Here is an 18,602-nt window from a genome sequence, read left to right on the forward strand (position 1 = left end):
TAGATTTGTATTTCATATAATTTGAGTTTTAGAATATTGAATTGACCAATTGTTGTTATTTTCTGAATATCAGTATATTACCCCAACTAGAAAATGCAATAAATCACATCTTTTATTATTTATTAGAAAGCACTAAAGTAACAAGACATGGTGGATTTTTTTAGTGTTGAAATCGAGTTAAATTTGAAAGAAAATTAACCAAAAAGCTAACATTATTTAGCTTAGCAATTATGGCCGACTGGAGTGAGGTATGTTAACATGAAAGGAGTTAGTTTCTGAATGAGGAAATTCTCACCATTCCACTGGAAATGAAATAAATGGTAATCTAAAGAAAGGAATGTCTTAGCCTGAGGTAAAGAATTTTAGTCGTTTGTATTCTTAAGGTGGGATGATTCGTGTAAGAACTATTTCAGAAAGCCTATCTTATGTTTCTACAACTCTAAGCAACTAGAACGTTACATGTGCATTTTTCCATAGGGGTTCATCCCGTTATTAATATATGTATGTCTGATTTAGAGTAGATTTACATTACAAGAGTTAAGAGTTCTACTGTATTGATTTGACCCATTGTTATTATCATTAGTATATCAGTATATCTCTATAACTAGAAACTGCAATCAAATGGTAGAAAAAGGTTTAAAAATGGTAGAAAAAGGTGTGGCTGTACACATTACTTGTGCTGGCAGCCTGATTAAATGCCATTGTCTGCAGATGTTTGTGTGCAGATATTGTAGATTGGCACGTAACAGTGGAAACCCGTTCAATAGGGGACTAAGCTTAAAGTTTATCATATTCGTTTAAGAATTTTAGGGAATAATATTTATATCAGACACTTTGCGACGATGAACCAATTAGCAGTGACTGTCATGCCTCAAAATATCGGAGCACTACTAAGATTAAATGACTTCATGAAGAGTGAAAACACACGAACTTCTGTTGATATGAAATTTGCAACTCAACTTTCGTCAAACCCAGAACTCCCGATAACCAACGGCTGAACCTTATCAAGTGACGTGCTGTGATCTAATGAGTAACAATTTCGCCTATGGAAAATCATGTCGGGAACCGAACCCGTCAGGCCAAGGCTGGAAGACAGTCTAAGAGACACCGACACACTTCTGGAAGACACTGACGAATACGTCTTGGTCTGCGATGACAAAGAAAATACCAGTTAGGAACTCACAACTAAGCTTTTTTAACAACTAAATTATAATTTTCAGTACAGGACTGATGTCGTACGATGTATCCATATTCGAACAGATTACATTGTAAGCAATCGACACTCAAAGACATGTATGTATACCAGCTTACGACTAGGAGTGACACTGCTGCAAGAGTTCGTAGGAATCAGGCTCTTTAACCACCGCTAACCATGGTGCAGTTTCTCACGCGAAATCGTGTCAATGCCACAGCTTTCCTGGACACGCATGGAGGAGTAATCATAATGATATTTTTATATGGTTACTGAAACATGGACGTGCTAGCGTAGGAATTCGAAGACCATGTAAAACTTATTAGAGAGAGAGAGAGAGAGAGAGAGAGAGAGACATGGGCATCCTTGCAACCATCACGACTGGATGATGATGATACTACGACATCAGTTATGTGTACATCGTGATGACGTTATCGATCTTGTACGGTTATCATCTATCCGACGATGTTAACAGTGACTGTCTAAAATCTCCGCGAAGACTGCAACGGGAAGAAACGGACATTCAAGACAAGGCAAAGAACTTACTTTTTTTAGTCTACATTTTGGAAAGACATTTGTAAAGAGTTTCTGGCATGTCACAGTTCATGGTATTCTAATGGATTTGATATTCTCCTTTCGGTTGACGTATAGAAATATAGTCCCCCATTGAACTGGTGCCTATGGCACGTGGTATTAAGAAATGAAAGTACTGGCTGTAGCACCTTGCAGACTGACTAAGTACCTTACAATGTATTATCACTAACGTTGAATCATGTTTACTTGTCATAAAAATACTCAGTTTTCGTAATTAACAACCAAGAGTGACCCTCACTCTTTGCATGTGATGTCAAATGATATTTTTGCATTGTGTCTGGTGGTTGAATTTAACGTCAAAATACGAAGTAATACAACTTACACTAAATGTTGGTAACATTTAGTGTAAGTTGTGAACATCAGCATCAAGCAAATATTTCTTTGAGCAGTGTTAATCGGCCCATATGGTATACTTCTAATGCTAAGATCAGCAGTTTGTCATATACATGGATTGGTCATGGATATATTATGCTTGCTTATGCATTTTAGAGTATGTTGTTCTTATTATTAATTAGTATTTTTTTAAGAATCGCTTATAATCCAGTGTTTGAATCTAACTGTCCTGTTTGTAATATAAAAAGGTACATATATAGAGAGATATACATATATAATAATAAAACTAGATGATATTTATAACTAGTGTATTGATATATTGTCGACTTGTAAGACATATCTCAACATTAAATGAGTGCCACTATGTGAGCTTTACGGAAACATGTAATTATGGCGTAAACATGATATTTACAAATGCGTACACGTTACGTAATGTAACTGTAAGAATACCAATATGGCTCCTTTAAGCACACTTTAAGATTGCGTAAAGAGCAGTCTTTAAGCAGTGATATGTGACTGTTTACTTGGCCAATTTGTATCATTTTCCAGCGAAATGTGGAGCCTGGTAGAGGCTATCCCACTGCGTGTGCGAAACATGTAGGCACGCTGTTGTTCAAACAGCAGTTGTATAATATTTATACCAGTCTTTGGCCTGGCAGTTCTAAGTTTCTAGTAGTCCTAGTAACATGTTTTCTCAGATGTGAAATTGTTTCTTACGAACGTATTTCTGGCAGTGAACAGTGGAATGGAAAAGAAATAAAGTAAAAAAAGGACTCATTTGCCTTGTGTGTTTCTGTTTCTTCTTTACTTTCTATTAATTTTATTTGACAAGAGAGGGTGTTTATCAAAAGATTTGAAATCACATGTAATGGTAAAGTTTTGTCAGTATTTCAAGTCGATAAGAGGTTATATTTACACCTACACCGATAATAAACCTATGTATGGAACATTAGTGAAACTCAAAGGTGCACGTGACAAGAAAGCTCCATAGTCAACCGTTCATTCTAGCCCATCGGCAAAAGAAAAGGCGGATTTAGAAAGCAGACAGCTGGGGCGCTTTATCCATAATTCGTTTCAAGTACAAATGTATTTAGGTGGTTCGGCTGAGCCTCAAGGTCAAGAACAAGAGCTACGGACTCTTATTGATTATGTAAGTGGATGAACAGTCAAGTAAAAGTTACCATTCAAAATCGAATGAGCTCTCAAAGCAGATGTTGGGTGAAGGATCGTAATTCTTCCTGAGTGACGGACAGGCTTTTCTGGTAGTTTCTATTTACGCTGAATTTTACAACTGTTAAATTTAATCATATGAAAATAGAAGCAATTAGTTAATGATGTGTTGTAGAAGTCAATCAGAGAATTATGGTGTCATTGCAGTATGGGCTGGGGTATTTTGTACGACTGGAATCTTTACATGGATCACAAGCGACCTCTATTATTTAGTTGCAGTACTGCACGACTCCAATTTGAATGATGCTGCAGTACTGCAACCGATTAATAGGTGTCGCTTGTGATACATGTACCGACTTTGGTTAGGTCCCGTTGTTTTCCTTACATGAGGGCCCCAATGCCCTTTTGCGTAGAGCGTAATCGGCCGTTTTAATTTTACGTAGAGCGTAGACGGATCGCTTAATTCAACGTAGAGCGTAATCGTTGCATTTTGCGTAGAGCGTAATTGACTCTTTTAATTCTACGTAATGCGTCTTAGCTTTCCGGAATTTACCGTAAAACGTAATGGATGAATTGTGCATATAGCGTAATCAAACCTGCCTTAACCATTGCTCTAAGTCCCGTCAAAATGCAGGAAATTGTGTTTCAGAGGGTCGAGATTTCAAAATTTCCGTGGACCTCCTTTGCGACGCCCCGCACAATCTGCGCTCACGGCGACATGGTTAAAATATGTTTGGGGCGAGCTGAAACCTTGTGTATTTTTTATTTCATTAAATCAAGCTAGTCTAACGGCAAAATTTACCCCTGAAAATGCGAGAAACGGCATTTCAGAGAGTCCCAATTTCAAAATTTTGCCAGACCTCCCTGTCCCGCGTCTACGACACTGAACAATATATTGAGGGAGCGTCGCTCTCAAAAATCTTTTAAACAAATAGAAATTTTACTATCGTACTTAGCTTAGGTTACAAGCAGAATGTGGCCCCCAAATGACGGAATGGCCATCAAACTTAGCTTAGTCTGGCAGCAAAATTTGCCCTTCAAAAGCGGCGGGAAATGGCGTTTTAGAGGGTCAAGATTTCAAATTTTCCAGGGGGAGCATGCCCACGGACCCCCCTAGGATTGTAAAGGCGCTACATCTGCTGCAAAATTCTGTCAGGAAAAGATCGTCCACCCAAACAATATTTCCTGCCGCCGCCTCTGGAGGAGATGCCCCTACGGTGCTTGGTGATAACAAATTCCACTCCACGATAGTTCTGAGAAATTCGAATTTTTGAACACATCCATCCTAGGCTGGAACTTGAAGGCATGACTGTTTCTTGTTCTTTTTTGAGCTGGTATTAGATACTCTTCAGTCGGTACGTCCACCAGTTTATTGGTCATTTTGTACATCATGAAAAGTCTGGACATTCTCTTTCTGTCTTCAAGGACTTCAAGTGGCATCCACTGCAGTTCTGTTTTCATTTCTAGTCTGCAAGAAAAAGTTGCCCCTCAAATAAAGGAAATAGCGTTTCAGAGGGTCAAGATTTTAAAATTTTCCCGGGGAGCGGACCCCCCTAAAATCGCCGCGCCTTCGGCGCTCAAGATGATAAAAATTCGGTCAGCAATATTGCGCCTCCGCGTTAGAAATTTGCTGCCGCCGCCTCTGCCGCCGGTTACCATGAATACTTTTAACTCAACTTTTGTACCATCTTTGACACAAACGCTCAGTCGCTCGGTGATGAGTTCTGCATAATGTGTGGGGGAGCTTTCGAATTTAGCGTAGAGCGTAGAGAGGCTTCCTGAATTCAGCGTAATACGTAGCCGGCCATCAGAATTTAGCGTAGAGCGTTATCGGGACCCCCCCATTGGGGCCCTCTTACATACTTCAGTCTTCATCGTCTTCAGTCTTATGTTATACAAAGTAAAGAAAGAAAGTGTATATATGGCTTGATGGTGGTGAAAATAGGGGAACTCAAAGACACGAATTGTTTAATATATGTGTTTTTGTGTTAAAAGAGACACCTACCTGGAATCGAATCTGTAAGACACCTGATCACACTTGTCCATCGTCTGTGGGTTAATTTACCTGACTTGTGAAAGTGTAAATCTGAATCTTTGTAACGTACGAGCCTTTGTGAAAAACGTAAAAAAAAATTAGGACACACCGAGTAAGGGACTGTCCGAGAAGCCCGTTCACAGCCCGAAAACATGACGACCTTTCACCCCAAACATTTGCTTGGAGACGACTTCACCCGATGTCCTATGGCAACTTCGTAACTTTCTTGACTGTTCATCCGCTTATATGGTAAACATTTGGACATCAGACCATACAATGGTATACCATGTATACGTAAATGCGGTCAAACGTGCAACCTGCTTCCTAATGGTATAGAATATCGTTTATCATGTGACTCATTTGGTGCAATATATGAAAAGTGCAATATATTAAAATATTCTGAGTGAAACTTGTTGTGTTTCTTAATTTTTACTCTTTGTAACGGTGTAACATGGGCTTCTCCTGAAAATTTGAAGAACATTTGTTGAAGCGTTTTGAAGATTATTAAAAATGTATAAATAACTGTGTGCTTGTGGTTATTTTCGGTGCCATGTCGAGGTCAACTGTTCCCATAGGGCTAATAGATAAGCCTCTTCTGATAAAAACGTCCAACTTTTCAACTTTGAAAAATTCTGGAAAATTTCAACGTTGTCTGATCTGAACAAAATAAAAAATATTGCAATAAGAAGAATCTGATCTGTAATTTCAAAGCAGTTCAGCAACTTTAACCTTAAACAAAATTTTGTTGTGACATGCCTAGTGACAGGGAAGATTTTCAGGCGAAAAATACGCGCGACCCTCTGCCGATTTTAAAATCAGTCGACTTTCCAACGATCGCGAAGATCGCCAGAAGATCGGTGACAATGTGACAGTGGTATTATCCGGTGTTCAAATACCTTAGCATTTCGGTTGGTCTTTCAAACAAACGTTCACATGATCGGAATAGGTCAGCAATGGCGTCAGAAGGGATGTACCGTTGCCATAGAGCCAGCTGAGTCTAAGCGTCTTTGCTGGATTAAGGATTTTCTCGTAGGCATTGTTTTCTCAGCGGTTGACCAGTCAAGCCATCGCGAAGGATGAGTGGCCGAAGCTCTACTGCCATCTTGTTGCTTTATTATTTACAAGGTAACACAGTATACCATACAATAGACGTTCAAAACGTTCGCGGAAAGAATGAGCGTCGTCTAGCCTCTTTCGCAGACTTCTCGTGGCGACGCCGGAGTTTATTTTCTCGTGTGGAAGCGCTGATTTGCGATTTCCAAAATGGGCTAGAGGGGTATTTCACTAGAGTGTGGTACGTCGGCGAGATAGCTGCGTTCTACATTGAATTTGTGTTACCCTTGACTAAATACTATGCAAACGTATGACTAAAAAGACGACCAAACACACCAAGCGTAAAAAGATAACCGATTTTTATCGATGAAATATTATTTTGAACGCTCTGTCAAATCTCAGCTACGTGAAATACCCACTGTAATACCCGCAATGTCTCCGCGATTGTTGGCGGAAAACCAATCTTCTTCGACTTCTCAACCTATGTTGGAAATTGCAATCAGAACTCAATTTTAAACAAAAAGTGGCGATCCAAGAAATTTGCTAGTGAGACGAGACATCGCTCTAATTTCGGTTGTAAGCTGGAATACCTTTAATACAGTGATCGATTAATGTCGTCGAAATTTCGAACCATTGTCATCATTTTGTTATCATCGTTCATGAAATCCACGGAAACATTGTCATAATGGTGCCTCTTGAGTAAGTGCATGCTGTAACTTTAACCAACCCTTAAAAATTCCCCGGCGTGAGCTAATAGAATGGGCGGGCGGGCAGTACTCTTAGTACCGTAGAGAAAGCGGTAACCTCCCGGCAGTATGGTTTCAAGACTTGTTGATGAACACTAACATGTTACAATTTGCTACTAACAAATCAATATATTTTTTGGATAACAATTAAACATTCCAACTTATGCATGCTAATACATCATGTTGATACGGTATGTTGCGTACTCTTTTTTGCATACAGGTGTAATGGTATTTATAGAATGTAAGACTATGGTATGGTGCTGGGTTTCGCATATTGCCTTGACTGTTGAAAGCAATTGAGCCTATGAAACTGTAACTCTATCCATGTGGGTCTATTTTAGACCAATACTACTATTACGAAAAATTGTATTGTCTTGCCATTTTTTAATTGATACTTCGGTCCGGGTGAATTAAATTCTGCGTGATTTGATAGCAGGTGCAAACATCATTTCCCGGATGAACGCAAATAAAATATCATAAAAGTACTCACCGGATCCTTTGTCTTTGATTTGCACTTAGTGTAGATCTGGTCGCTTTTACGGGATTTTCTCTATATGCTGAGCCGGCCCCTCGAGGTAATATAATAGCAATCCTCTTGCTTTAATAGCCATATGGGCCCCAAGCCGAGGACACTTCGGCCCCAAGCCGAGGACACTTCGGCCCTGGGTCCAGTCCACGATAGTTATCTAACAAGTAGCACGAGTTGACTAAATAACGTATAATTTTAGGACATATGATTGTACTTGTGCTCTCCTGTCTACTCGAGAAAATCGCCATTAATGATTACGATTTTTGCGTTTCCGGGGCATGAAGATCCCTTTTTGCTCCGGTTTTCTGCACGACCCTAGCTTCCCTGAGGTCTTACCTACTGCGATGTGGAGTTAGCCGTCTTATAGAGTCCTAAGTACTCCACAACGCGACCTGTCGCAGATGTTTTTTTTTTTTACTGTTCAACTACAGATCGCGTTTTCACTGTTTCAGATGTAACTGTGGTAGGTAAGTGTGTTTGCTATGTTTCAAGACTTGTTTATTTGTTTTAAGACTTAATGCTCAATATGTTTTATCGCTGCGTTTCACATAGCTTTTCGATTAATTTGTACATTGCAAAGCATGCCCACGCACATAAGAACTAGCGGGGCCGAAGTGTCTCTGAGCCTGGGCCGAAGTGTCCTCGGCCTGGGGGCCGAAGTGTCCTGGACTTGGGGCCGAAATGTCCGGGCCGAAGTGTCCATGTGCCGAACTGTCCTGATACCCATTTGTAGGTGGTGAGTTTGATCCATACAGTGACCTGTTTATCTTTAAATTTTAATTTTTTGTGTGGATAAAAAGTAATCATGAGGCCTACTTATAATGCATTCTTTCAGCTGTGATAGTTGGTCGAGCTCTTTCGGTGGGAACACAGACTGACCCTGAGGTCTACTCCCTCTGCAACACCAACCGGACCAACAAGACTCGTACCAAAGATGAGGTGTCTTTCAACAACACAAACTTCTTAAGCAACACAAGTTTCCTCAGAGACATGACATTCTTTGGAGAAACATGGCTCTTCAACGACACAATTTCCTTCAACAACACAAAAGCAGGTACGTCTCAAGTGATTTAGAGAATGCCATCACTATTATGTTTTCTCCGTATGAGGCCTCTATACTGCAAAACAGATGAGTAGAGTGGAATTTATGCGGCGCAGAGAAACCTGATACACTGATAATATATGAGAACTTAGAACTTGCCATAGGTTAACCAAAAAAAAGAAAGGTTGGCAGGTTTTTGCGGTCGTGTAACCGAAAACTCAACCTTTCTTCCCAGGCTTAGGTAATACTTTGGTATTTACGGATTGTCGTCTCCATGATATTTAATTCTAAAGTACTGTTTTGCAATTCAAATTTGGTTACATATTAAGCTGTTGCACAAGGCTTCAATCAACATTTCAGGACGCGGTTTTCGAGGGGAAACTATATTTATTGTCTGTAAAAACAAGGCATTTAGAGAGTACGTTTAGAAATATTGCAATTTGAAACCACCGAAAGAAACCAAAAAGCCTTTTTTAAGACAACGGATATAAATCGGATAAAGCTTAAAGGTAAACTTATGTTGTTGTTTTTTATATCTGCTATCGTTCGCCAAGCATGGAAGTGTTGAACGTTTTTCAGGAATGATCATGATGTCAGTGAACAAGTCTGCGCTGAAGTCACCTCCTGATATGGTCTACGAGTTCCAATGGGAAGACGGCTTGTTGGTCGCACTGCTGGGCATCTCTAGCATGGTCGGGACTATAGGCAACGCTGCTGTCATACTGGCCTTCTGCATCTACAAGAAGGTATGTCTTTACGATCATTCCACATCTTTCAAAAAAAAGCTAGTCACATGTCTAGAATTACGACCAAGAGAGTTCGTTCAATTGGATAATGTATAATTCAAGTAATTGCTGCGATCTAGTTTCTTCAGGAGGCCCAAGAAAAGCCTCGTAGCCCCCCCCCCCCCCTGCATGTATTTCTTGTCTGTATATAAATTTGTCATGTAATATATGCAAAGAAATAAAGAACCTCAAGACCATAGCAAGTCCAGAACACGAGACGGTAAAAAAGCGGTAGTACCTCTGCAGTGCTGTAACATGCTCACTATTTTGCCTAAATTCTAATAATTTCCACGTCTTGCAAAGACCTACCCACATCTATTTTTTTTTTAAACCAAAAAATATATAAACCTATATTGGAATTTAGCAACAGCCTTCTTCATCAGTAGTATGCATAGAAAGGTAGAGAGTATATTTTCATATATAGTATGCAAGAATAAAATCATAGTTATGATTACATTAAATTTGAATAAATAAAAAAAATTGCAGCGGTGAATTCTTAATCACGGATGATATGTATACATTAAAATGAGAGAATATTGAACCTTATAGCTATCAATACAAATTTGCATACATTTGCATGAATTTGCATAAATGACTTTATTCGTACCGACGCCCGATGTACATGTATACTACTTTGACAGATTCGCACCACTGATAACGCCTTCATCCTGAACACCAGCATCTGGGACCTGGTAACGTCTGCCGTCATCATCCCACTGTTCATCTCGTCTACGATGACCGGCCTACCGAACTGCGGACAAGCTTGCTGTGCCTTCATAGGCTTTCTGAACCTCTTTAGCCTGCTACAGTCATTGTTATCCTGTGCCCTCATTGCCTTTAACCGTTATGTGCACGTTGTGCTCTCACTAGCCACTTACAAGCGCTTGTTCGGTCCTGTCAAGGCCTTCCTCTGGGTGGTTGGGTCCTGGGTGACCGGTACTCTGATTATGTTTCCGGCTATGTCAGGTATATACGGCAGTTTGGGATGGGACGCGTATATACAAATATGTCAGTTATCGCATGAAGACCCGGCAAGTGTATTGTTTTTCAAAAATGTCGTCCTGTCTATGTACTGGGCTGTAGTTTTCACCATATCTGCATTCTACGCCCGAATCTACCTGCACGTGCGGAAGAGTACCATGGCCATCGGCCAGCATCTCGGTTACAGCCCCCAGCAAGTGTCCCTGCAGGCGGTGAAGCGTACAAAACACATGTTCTACATCTTCTTCACCTTTCTCACCCTGACCTGCCCAAACGTTGTCATCAATTATGTTGATTTCTACGCCACTTTGCTCCCTAAAGCTGTTTTCTTCACCAGCTCTGCGTTGTACATCCTAAACACCGCAGTCAATCCCATCATTTACACCTGGACCCTGAAAGAGTTTCGGCAAGGGTTCAAGTCCATGGTCCGCTGCAGACGACATATTGTCCCTAACCCTCAAGCAGGCCAACCTGCTGATCAGAGACCAGTCAGAGTAATTAACGTCTTGTCCCGATCCGGGGTCTCCAACCGGGTTGCCCCTTCAGAACCATCCGTTGATACGTCAGAAATAAACACGTAAGAATACATCGTGCCAGGTGATGATCACAGACACATCAATTGCAAAAAAATTAGGAAATTAAATTATGATCAGACTCACTGTTCCTCTCCTAGACGATAGTTTTACCTTTTCGCGAACTGTACCGCATTATCGAAAAAAATTACCTCTGTGCACTATTCGAAAGCAAACGACATGGTACTGTCCTTCATTTCACAATCATTAAGACTACATAGTAGCAACTTTTATAGTAATATTCTATCTGTGCAACAAGTGACCATTGTACACAAACGATTCACGGTAAATCGACGCTGTGAAGTCTGATTTATCTTTATTCCAATTACTTCAAGCCTCGTCTTTGTTTCTATTCCAATCCAACGTTATAGATTACTTTATACAACACTGAATCGCAGCTTGAAATAATATAGCTGCTCTTAGCTTGGGTACCATCTGGGTAGTGGTTCTCTCCTATGTTCGCTTCTGCTACCCAAATATCAGAGAAGCGGCTGTATATAGTGTACAATAAAATTCAGAGCGATAAGCGACTGTATATTATCTTAGATGTTATCAAAGAGAGAGGTCTCTGACTTGTAAACAATTCTTGTTGAAACCGTATGTTATATTTACATTTCGACCTGTTTTGCTAATGTGTCATGGGCCTTCAAGTTTGACTGGCCTTACCTAACGACGGAACTGGTATATGGACAATTGATTTTATGACTTGTTCTGCAACGTTTATTGCATGTACATGTATGCATGATATTTTCATGCCCTACATGTATTAATGAAATGCGTATATATTTCCAGGGGCCTACACAAAGCAGTGCAATGACACAAAAGTGGTCCAGAACAATGGCATCATACTACACATGCTCAGTTTATGCAGTATGCACCCACTATGGAGATCTCATCAACAATGACATTTATGTCAACCTTTTCGCATCCAAACACCATGTACACAATTACACCGACGAATGTGTATTTTGAATGTTTAGTGTTGTTAATGTGATTCTGACTCATCTATCGAATAGACAATTGGGCCTTAATTGCTGTACAGTCGCACGGTATTGTAAAAAAAATAGTTGGCAAAATAAAGCTGTGGTACACCTACATTCTGTGTTGTTGCGTAGCACTACTTCCAATAGGGTCTTACTCAAATAACAAAACAGCATTTGCGGTCGATATCCGTAGTTTACGTATATCAAAGCGCAGCTAAAGCGGGATATATCCGACACTCTGTGTCTGTTCGGACAACTCCGCTCAGAGTTTCCTGGGCGGCTGGCGGGGAAAAACGGCGGATCGGGGATGAGGTACCGCCGCTGCTCGACCGCCATCTTGCTGCTGTATTATGTACAAGGTATGGAAAATTGTTCCTCTTGAATTTTCATTTTCCCAAACATTTTTTTAAAGATTGGCTCCGAATATCACCTGAAATCCCCAATTCTTTATATTTTTGGTGGAGTAGGAGCAAAAAACTTTTTGTTTTAGGATTTTTTTTTTCAATTTCTGATTTCAAGTTTACATTTCAAGCCCTGCGTCCGGTATACGTGGATAAATCTGCTAAACATCGTGCTAAGGCAAATTGAATACAATTTACAACTGTTTCCTTTTGTTAGCATCTACCAGACTCCACGTGCACATGTCACTACAAAATGGTCAGTTAGACAGACAACACTTGTTTAAATACATGAACTGTTAGATTCAATCATATAAGAATAGAAGCAATTGACTAAATGGGGTGTTTTAGAAGTCACGCAGAGAATTATGGTGTCATTGCAGGATGAGCTGGGATATTCTGTCCTACTTGAATCTTTACATGGATCACAAGCGACCCCTATTAATTAGGTGCAGTACTGCACCACTCCATTGTGAATAATGCTGCAGTACTGCAACCGATTAATAGGTGTCGCTTATGATCGTTGTACCGACTATAGTTATTAGGTCGAGTTGTTAATCCTTTGTTTTCAGTCTTTACCATCGTCAGTCTTATGTTACACAAAGTAAAGAAAGAAAGAAAGTGTAAAGATGGCTTTATGGCAGTGAAAATAGGAGAACTCAACGACCCGAATTATTTTATATATTTGTTTTGTGTTGAAAGAGACACCTGGAATAAAATATGTAGAACACCTGATCACACCTGTCCATCGTCTGTGGGGAACATTTACTTCTCTAAATGACTGAAAGTGAATTATAAAGTACTGTGTAAAAGAATTAAATATCACTTTTGGCATACTTAACATGCATACAGAGAAAGGTAAATTGAAGAGTCAAATACTAGTTACATTTTATGCAAGCTGCGTATCTTACACAAACGCATTACGTTTGACAACACAAGTAATCTGTTAAATACTTTAAAAGGAACCAATAAACAAATCTAGTCCATAACATGTACATGTAGATCTATATATATCTGAAGCGTTCATACGGCGTAGTTGTGTCATCAGGCTATTTCCCGACCTGAACTGACCTTTGCCCAGGCGTGGCGCTCGCCCATTGGTCAGCCCACATGATGAGATTAGGAAGGGAAGGTCCCGCGTCAGGTGTACGCTCGCCCATTGGTCAGCCCACTTGATGAGATTAGGAAGGGAAGGTCCCGCGGCAGGTGTGTCGGCAAGAGTTGCCTTGTTTCCGCACAAGCTGGCCTGATGACTCAAGTTGTAGGAACCAAGCAAATCGTCTGATTGTCTACATAGTAGCAGCATATCAGGGATGGGTGCTTGCCTTCTGTAGGCGATGTAAGTCACTCTAACGTTCCTCTACTTTTAGTGTGAATTCAGTTTCAGAACGTTTGGTGGGCTTAAAAAGCATTATTTCATGGTCGACAAAGCGGGAAAAGTATGAACCGCCCGCCTTGTGTGACTGAATAATGTTCGGGAACCATGTGCGTCCGCCCGCCAGCCTCGTTCGCGAACACCGCTGTTGGCGCAGTGCTCCACGACAGTACTTTTGTTTTGTTTTATGAATAACATAACGATTTTTTTTCTCTCCGCCCGCCTTGAAGAAAGTTTGAGCGACTTAAGTAACGGAAAAGAAAAGGAGGAAGCATCGGAAAGGAGCCCGGGTACCGTGCACGTGGTCACCGATCTCTGAAGCGTTCATACGGCGTAGTTGGGTCATCAAGCTATTTCCCGACCTGATCTGACCTGTGCCCAGGCATGGCGCTCGCCCATTGGTCAAACCATTTGATGAGATTATGAAGGGAAGGTCCAGCGGCAGGTGTGCGCTCGCCCATTGGTCAGCCCATTTGATGAGATTAGGAAGGAAAGGTCCAGAGGCAGGTGTGCGCTCGCCCATTGGTCAGCCCATTTGTTGAGATTAGGAAGGGAAGGTCCCGCGGCAGGTGTGCAGGAAAGAGTTGCCTTGTTTCCGCACACCGCAGCCCCTTCAAGTAGAACATCTGTTTGCTGCGATATTATTTTTGCCAACCAGGGAACACTGAGATCGAGAAACATACAAATCCAACCATACTTTTGAGGCATGATGAATTTTATTAAAGATATGTCAGATATTTCGTTCATGAATATCATGTTAGATTTTCTATAACAGCTAAATGCTAAAATCGACAGAGATTAGTTCAATTCGACCCGGTACGGCGTATTTATGAACCCCAAAAATCTCTTGAGGAATTCCAGTTATTAGAAGGTCGACAAAAACGTGTCGTGTTTACATACTGATAAACGCTCTTAACTGCCTCTGGAGATGTACTCGTGTTAACTACATAGGTGCAATCTAACCTTACAGCACTGACAAACTTGCGATTTCGACGACGATATTTTAAACTAGAAAGGCCGACATTTGCTTGAGAGCAAATACAGCATATTTCAGCCATCTCCCTCATGCAACCATAGGCCTTGAGGTCGCTGACCCATTTGGCCATTGGAAAATGACCCAAAAAATTCCCAAAGATATCATTATAAAGTGTTCCATGCCAAAAATTGTACATTGGTCATTTGGATTAATATCTAGAGCACCCCTTTACCAAATTTCGAGTCATTTGGTTGTAAAACAAGGGAAAAGGAGCAAAAAAATGTCCAATTTTTGTCCAAAAATGGCCATAAAATCGCAATATTAAGCATTATGTTGTACTGTATGGAAAAACTGTTATTGAATTCATGTGCACATAATTGAAGGACACTTTTATACCAAATTTCAGGTCATTCGGTTGTAAAACGAGGTTACAGGAGGCAAAAATGTACTTTTTTTGTCAAAAAATGACCAAAAATCGCAAAATTAAGCATTTTGTTGTACCGTATGCCAAAACTATTATTAAATCTGGGTGGGCATATGATCAGGGCACCTCTGTACCAAATTTCATGTCATTCGGCTGTAATACCAGGGTACAGGAGCCCAAAATATACATAAAAATTGACAAAAACCTCAATAAAATCATTTTAAAAGCAGATATGAAAAAGATAAAAAAAACACCCGAGGGTATTGGCTTACTCTACCTTTGTGCCAAATTTCAAGTCAATCGGTTAAAAAATGGCGGAGTTGATTTGATTTGAAGATTTGACAGGAGAAAGAAAGAAAGAAAGAAACATTACGAATACAATATATTTCACCATACCTATGGTATGGCTGAAATATAAAAAGAAGGTTAATTGTAAGTATATGACAGACAAGCGTACATGTTACCTACTCTAGAAAACAGTAAACAGTTCAAGTCCATACCATGTGGCTATGTTATTCACACTCAAATATCTAAAATCTAGAGAGACGCCTACATTACTCTACACAACAAACTTCAATGATATAGTATTCTCACATCTAATACAAGGCCAGGTGAAAAATAGAAATACAACATTTTGTATGTTTTAGAATTGTTTATTTGCCAGAAATCTTTCTAATGTCGAAAACAACACATTTCCTAAATTTCAACACAAAGAACACACTGTTGTAGTGTCATTTGCATGCGGCGCTCCCATCTTGGGAGAACAGAAGCCACCCAAATACAACAAGAACGCTACAATCTTGCCTCATTCTGAAAATGTATATTAATCGAAATTTATCCATCACCCACCAGTAACTGAATTTTAGTCCTTACTTTCTTATCTCAGTTATGTTTTCTTGTATTTCGCTGATCTTCAGAAAATGATTTAGCCACACAAACACAACAGCCTAAAACAGCCCCGTAAAAATTTGATATTGCCAAATTCGGAGTAAAATTAAACACGTTTCATAGGCTTCTAACGCCCGCAGTACCGGTTCCTTATATTCTCATTGATTATATTTTAGTTTGCTGCATACTTCGTTCCTTTTCGTTTCTTTTCGCACTTTCGGTAGCAAAAAAGCGAAAAGGAACGAAAAGGAAAGTGGCGAAAGTCGAAAAAGGACGCAAAGGAACGAAAAGGAATATTTGTTTCTTTTCGTTCCTTTTCGTTCCTTTTCGTTCCTTTTCGCACTTTCGGTACTTTCCTTTTCGTTCCTTTTCGTTCCTTTTCGTTTCTTTTCGTTTCTTTTCGTTCCTTTTCGTTCCTTTTCGCACTTTCGGTAGACCCGCTGTAAGGTTTCGTCACACCGGTTTCACCCTTAATCGTGCATGAAACCGCCAAACCGGTTGCTGTGAAGTTTAATCGCTGTGAGTTTGCATGTGGCTCCAGAGATGGTCTGACTGACGGTTCTAAGTCACGTACATATGTCCTAAGTGTTACTACATCCTTCACAACGGTAGGGTTTCACCCTGGTGCCTGTAGCCTTCACATCGGTAGCTGTGAACTTCTCTCACTGTGGGTTCGCATGTGCCTCCGGAGATGACTTGAGGTACGGAAGCTCCTACTGCATTCTTTACACTGGTAGGGTTTCTCACCGGTATGAGTCATCACATGGCTCTTCAGGTTACCAAGCCGACTAAACTGCCTGCCGCACTCCTCACATTTATAAGGTTTCTCACCAGTGTGAGTCCTCATATGCCTCTTCAGACTACTCATCTCACTGAACTGTTTGCTGCATTCATCGCACCTATAGGGCTTCTCACCGGTATGAGTCCGCATGTGTATCTTCAGACCATCCAACACATTAAACTGTTTCCTGCATTCTTCGCACTTATAGGGCTTCTCTCCGGTGTGAGTCCGCATATGACTCTTCAGATGATACATCCTACTAAACTGATTTCCGCAATCCTCACATTTGAATGGTTTTTCCTCAGTATGAGTCCTCATATGGCTCTTCATACTGCCCTGGTCACTAAACTGTTTGCTACACTTATCACACTTATAAGGTCTCTCACCGGTGTGGGTTCTCATATGTCTCTTCAGATTACCTAGCCGACTAAACTGTTTGCTGCACTCCTCACATCTTAACGGTCTCTCGCCAGTGTAAGAACGCATATGTCTCTTTAAGCCACTCAGTCGATGAAACTTCTTGTCACACTCGCCACACTTGTGTGTACGCGGAAGATCCTCTCCACGTCCATTACTTCCCTTCTCTTTTTCTAGATGAGATACTTGCCGGGGTCGCCATGTTGAATAGGACACTGCTGAAATGGAAATGAATGTTAACATTTAGAAAAGTCTACTCAGCTGACAAGCACATGCAACTTTAAGTTGATTTATGAAAATTATTGCTGCCTTCTTACAAACGATTTTTTTATGATGTTCTGCATGATTGAAACCGCCTTGCAATCATTAGTACTGCAGGTTTTAAGAATATTTGTGGTTGCAGTAGTTTCTAAAAGTTAGGTGTTTTGATGTTGTTTACAGGCAGTGAAAAGGGGTCAAAGGGGCACCACCTATGTTTTGATCCCGTATAACGTGATTTCTAAAGAGGCTGGGTAATTATTCAAATGTGAGTTTTTCATGTACTGAAAACTCAGGTGGGAGATATTTGACAGCCTGTTTCTGTCATGATTCCCATTGTTAAGAATAGACAATAAAAATACCGAAATTTGCCCTGCAGGTGTTTGCGTACCGATAAAACCGGTTCTGAGGTTCTGTTTGAACAAAACACCCCAGGGGGATTAGACACCCTGATTTGCATTGAGAGAGATCAGACAAAATCTATGAAGCGCAGGGCAGTACAGTAGACTACATGCCGAAATGTAAACGCATTGCAAGCTTTATGGGCATTAGACAAAGCTGTACAGGACAAGAAGTTGATATACATTGTTCACGATATAATGATCAACGCACAGAGCTTTTTACATTACTTTCCGCTTGCTCTAAAGAATTTGCTACTCTCTGTTCGATAGATAAATTCAACTATATTCTAGGAGGCGATAACCCACTACTGTGTACAAGCAGGCAAATATATACAGGAATATTTATACCGTAGAACCAATAGTGTAAATAACAAGATAAACCCAATATGTTGACTTATTCACAGCTGTAGATATCCATATATGTCTGTTTAGTTGTACTGTAAGTGGTTGTAATAGATATAACAAAAGTCACTGTACTTTTGTCATATCAATAAAGATTTCTCTATTTATTTCTCTATTTATTCTCTATGATTTGTTTCATCTTACTATATCATAACAATCAGGTTGTGGCCTGTTTTCAGGTGTCCCTGGACACACAAAAATATCCTTGCTGAGACATTCACACAAAAGATTACTTGTATTTAGGTCAACGAAAAATAGAATTATCCT

The 18,602-nt window shown here is 40.2% G+C and overlaps 1 protein-coding gene across 1 annotated transcript; it reads right to left on the bottom strand.

Moving 5' to 3' along the window:
• Positions 1 to 16,445: 16,445 nt before the first annotated feature.
• On the bottom strand, positions 16,446 to 17,486 carry LOC118420537 (zinc finger protein 678-like). The gene has a single exon (XM_035827384.1). It carries the CDS (start codon positions 17,341 to 17,343, stop codon positions 16,714 to 16,716), a length of 630 nt encoding a protein of 209 aa, XP_035683277.1. The 5' UTR covers positions 17,344 to 17,486; the 3' UTR covers positions 16,446 to 16,713.
• Between the last annotated feature and the right edge of the window lie 1,116 nt (positions 17,487 to 18,602).

The sequence above is a fragment of the Branchiostoma floridae genome, chromosome 8 (genome assembly GCF_000003815.2).
Source record: "Branchiostoma floridae strain S238N-H82 chromosome 8, Bfl_VNyyK, whole genome shotgun sequence".
Lineage (NCBI taxonomy): Eukaryota > Metazoa > Chordata > Leptocardii > Amphioxiformes > Branchiostomatidae > Branchiostoma > Branchiostoma floridae.

Excerpts from the sequence above, each read along its gene's own strand:
- LOC118420537 (XM_035827384.1), bottom strand. The coding sequence starts at position 17,343 with ATGCGTTCTTACACTGGCGAGAGACCGTTAAGATGTGAGGAGTGCAGC.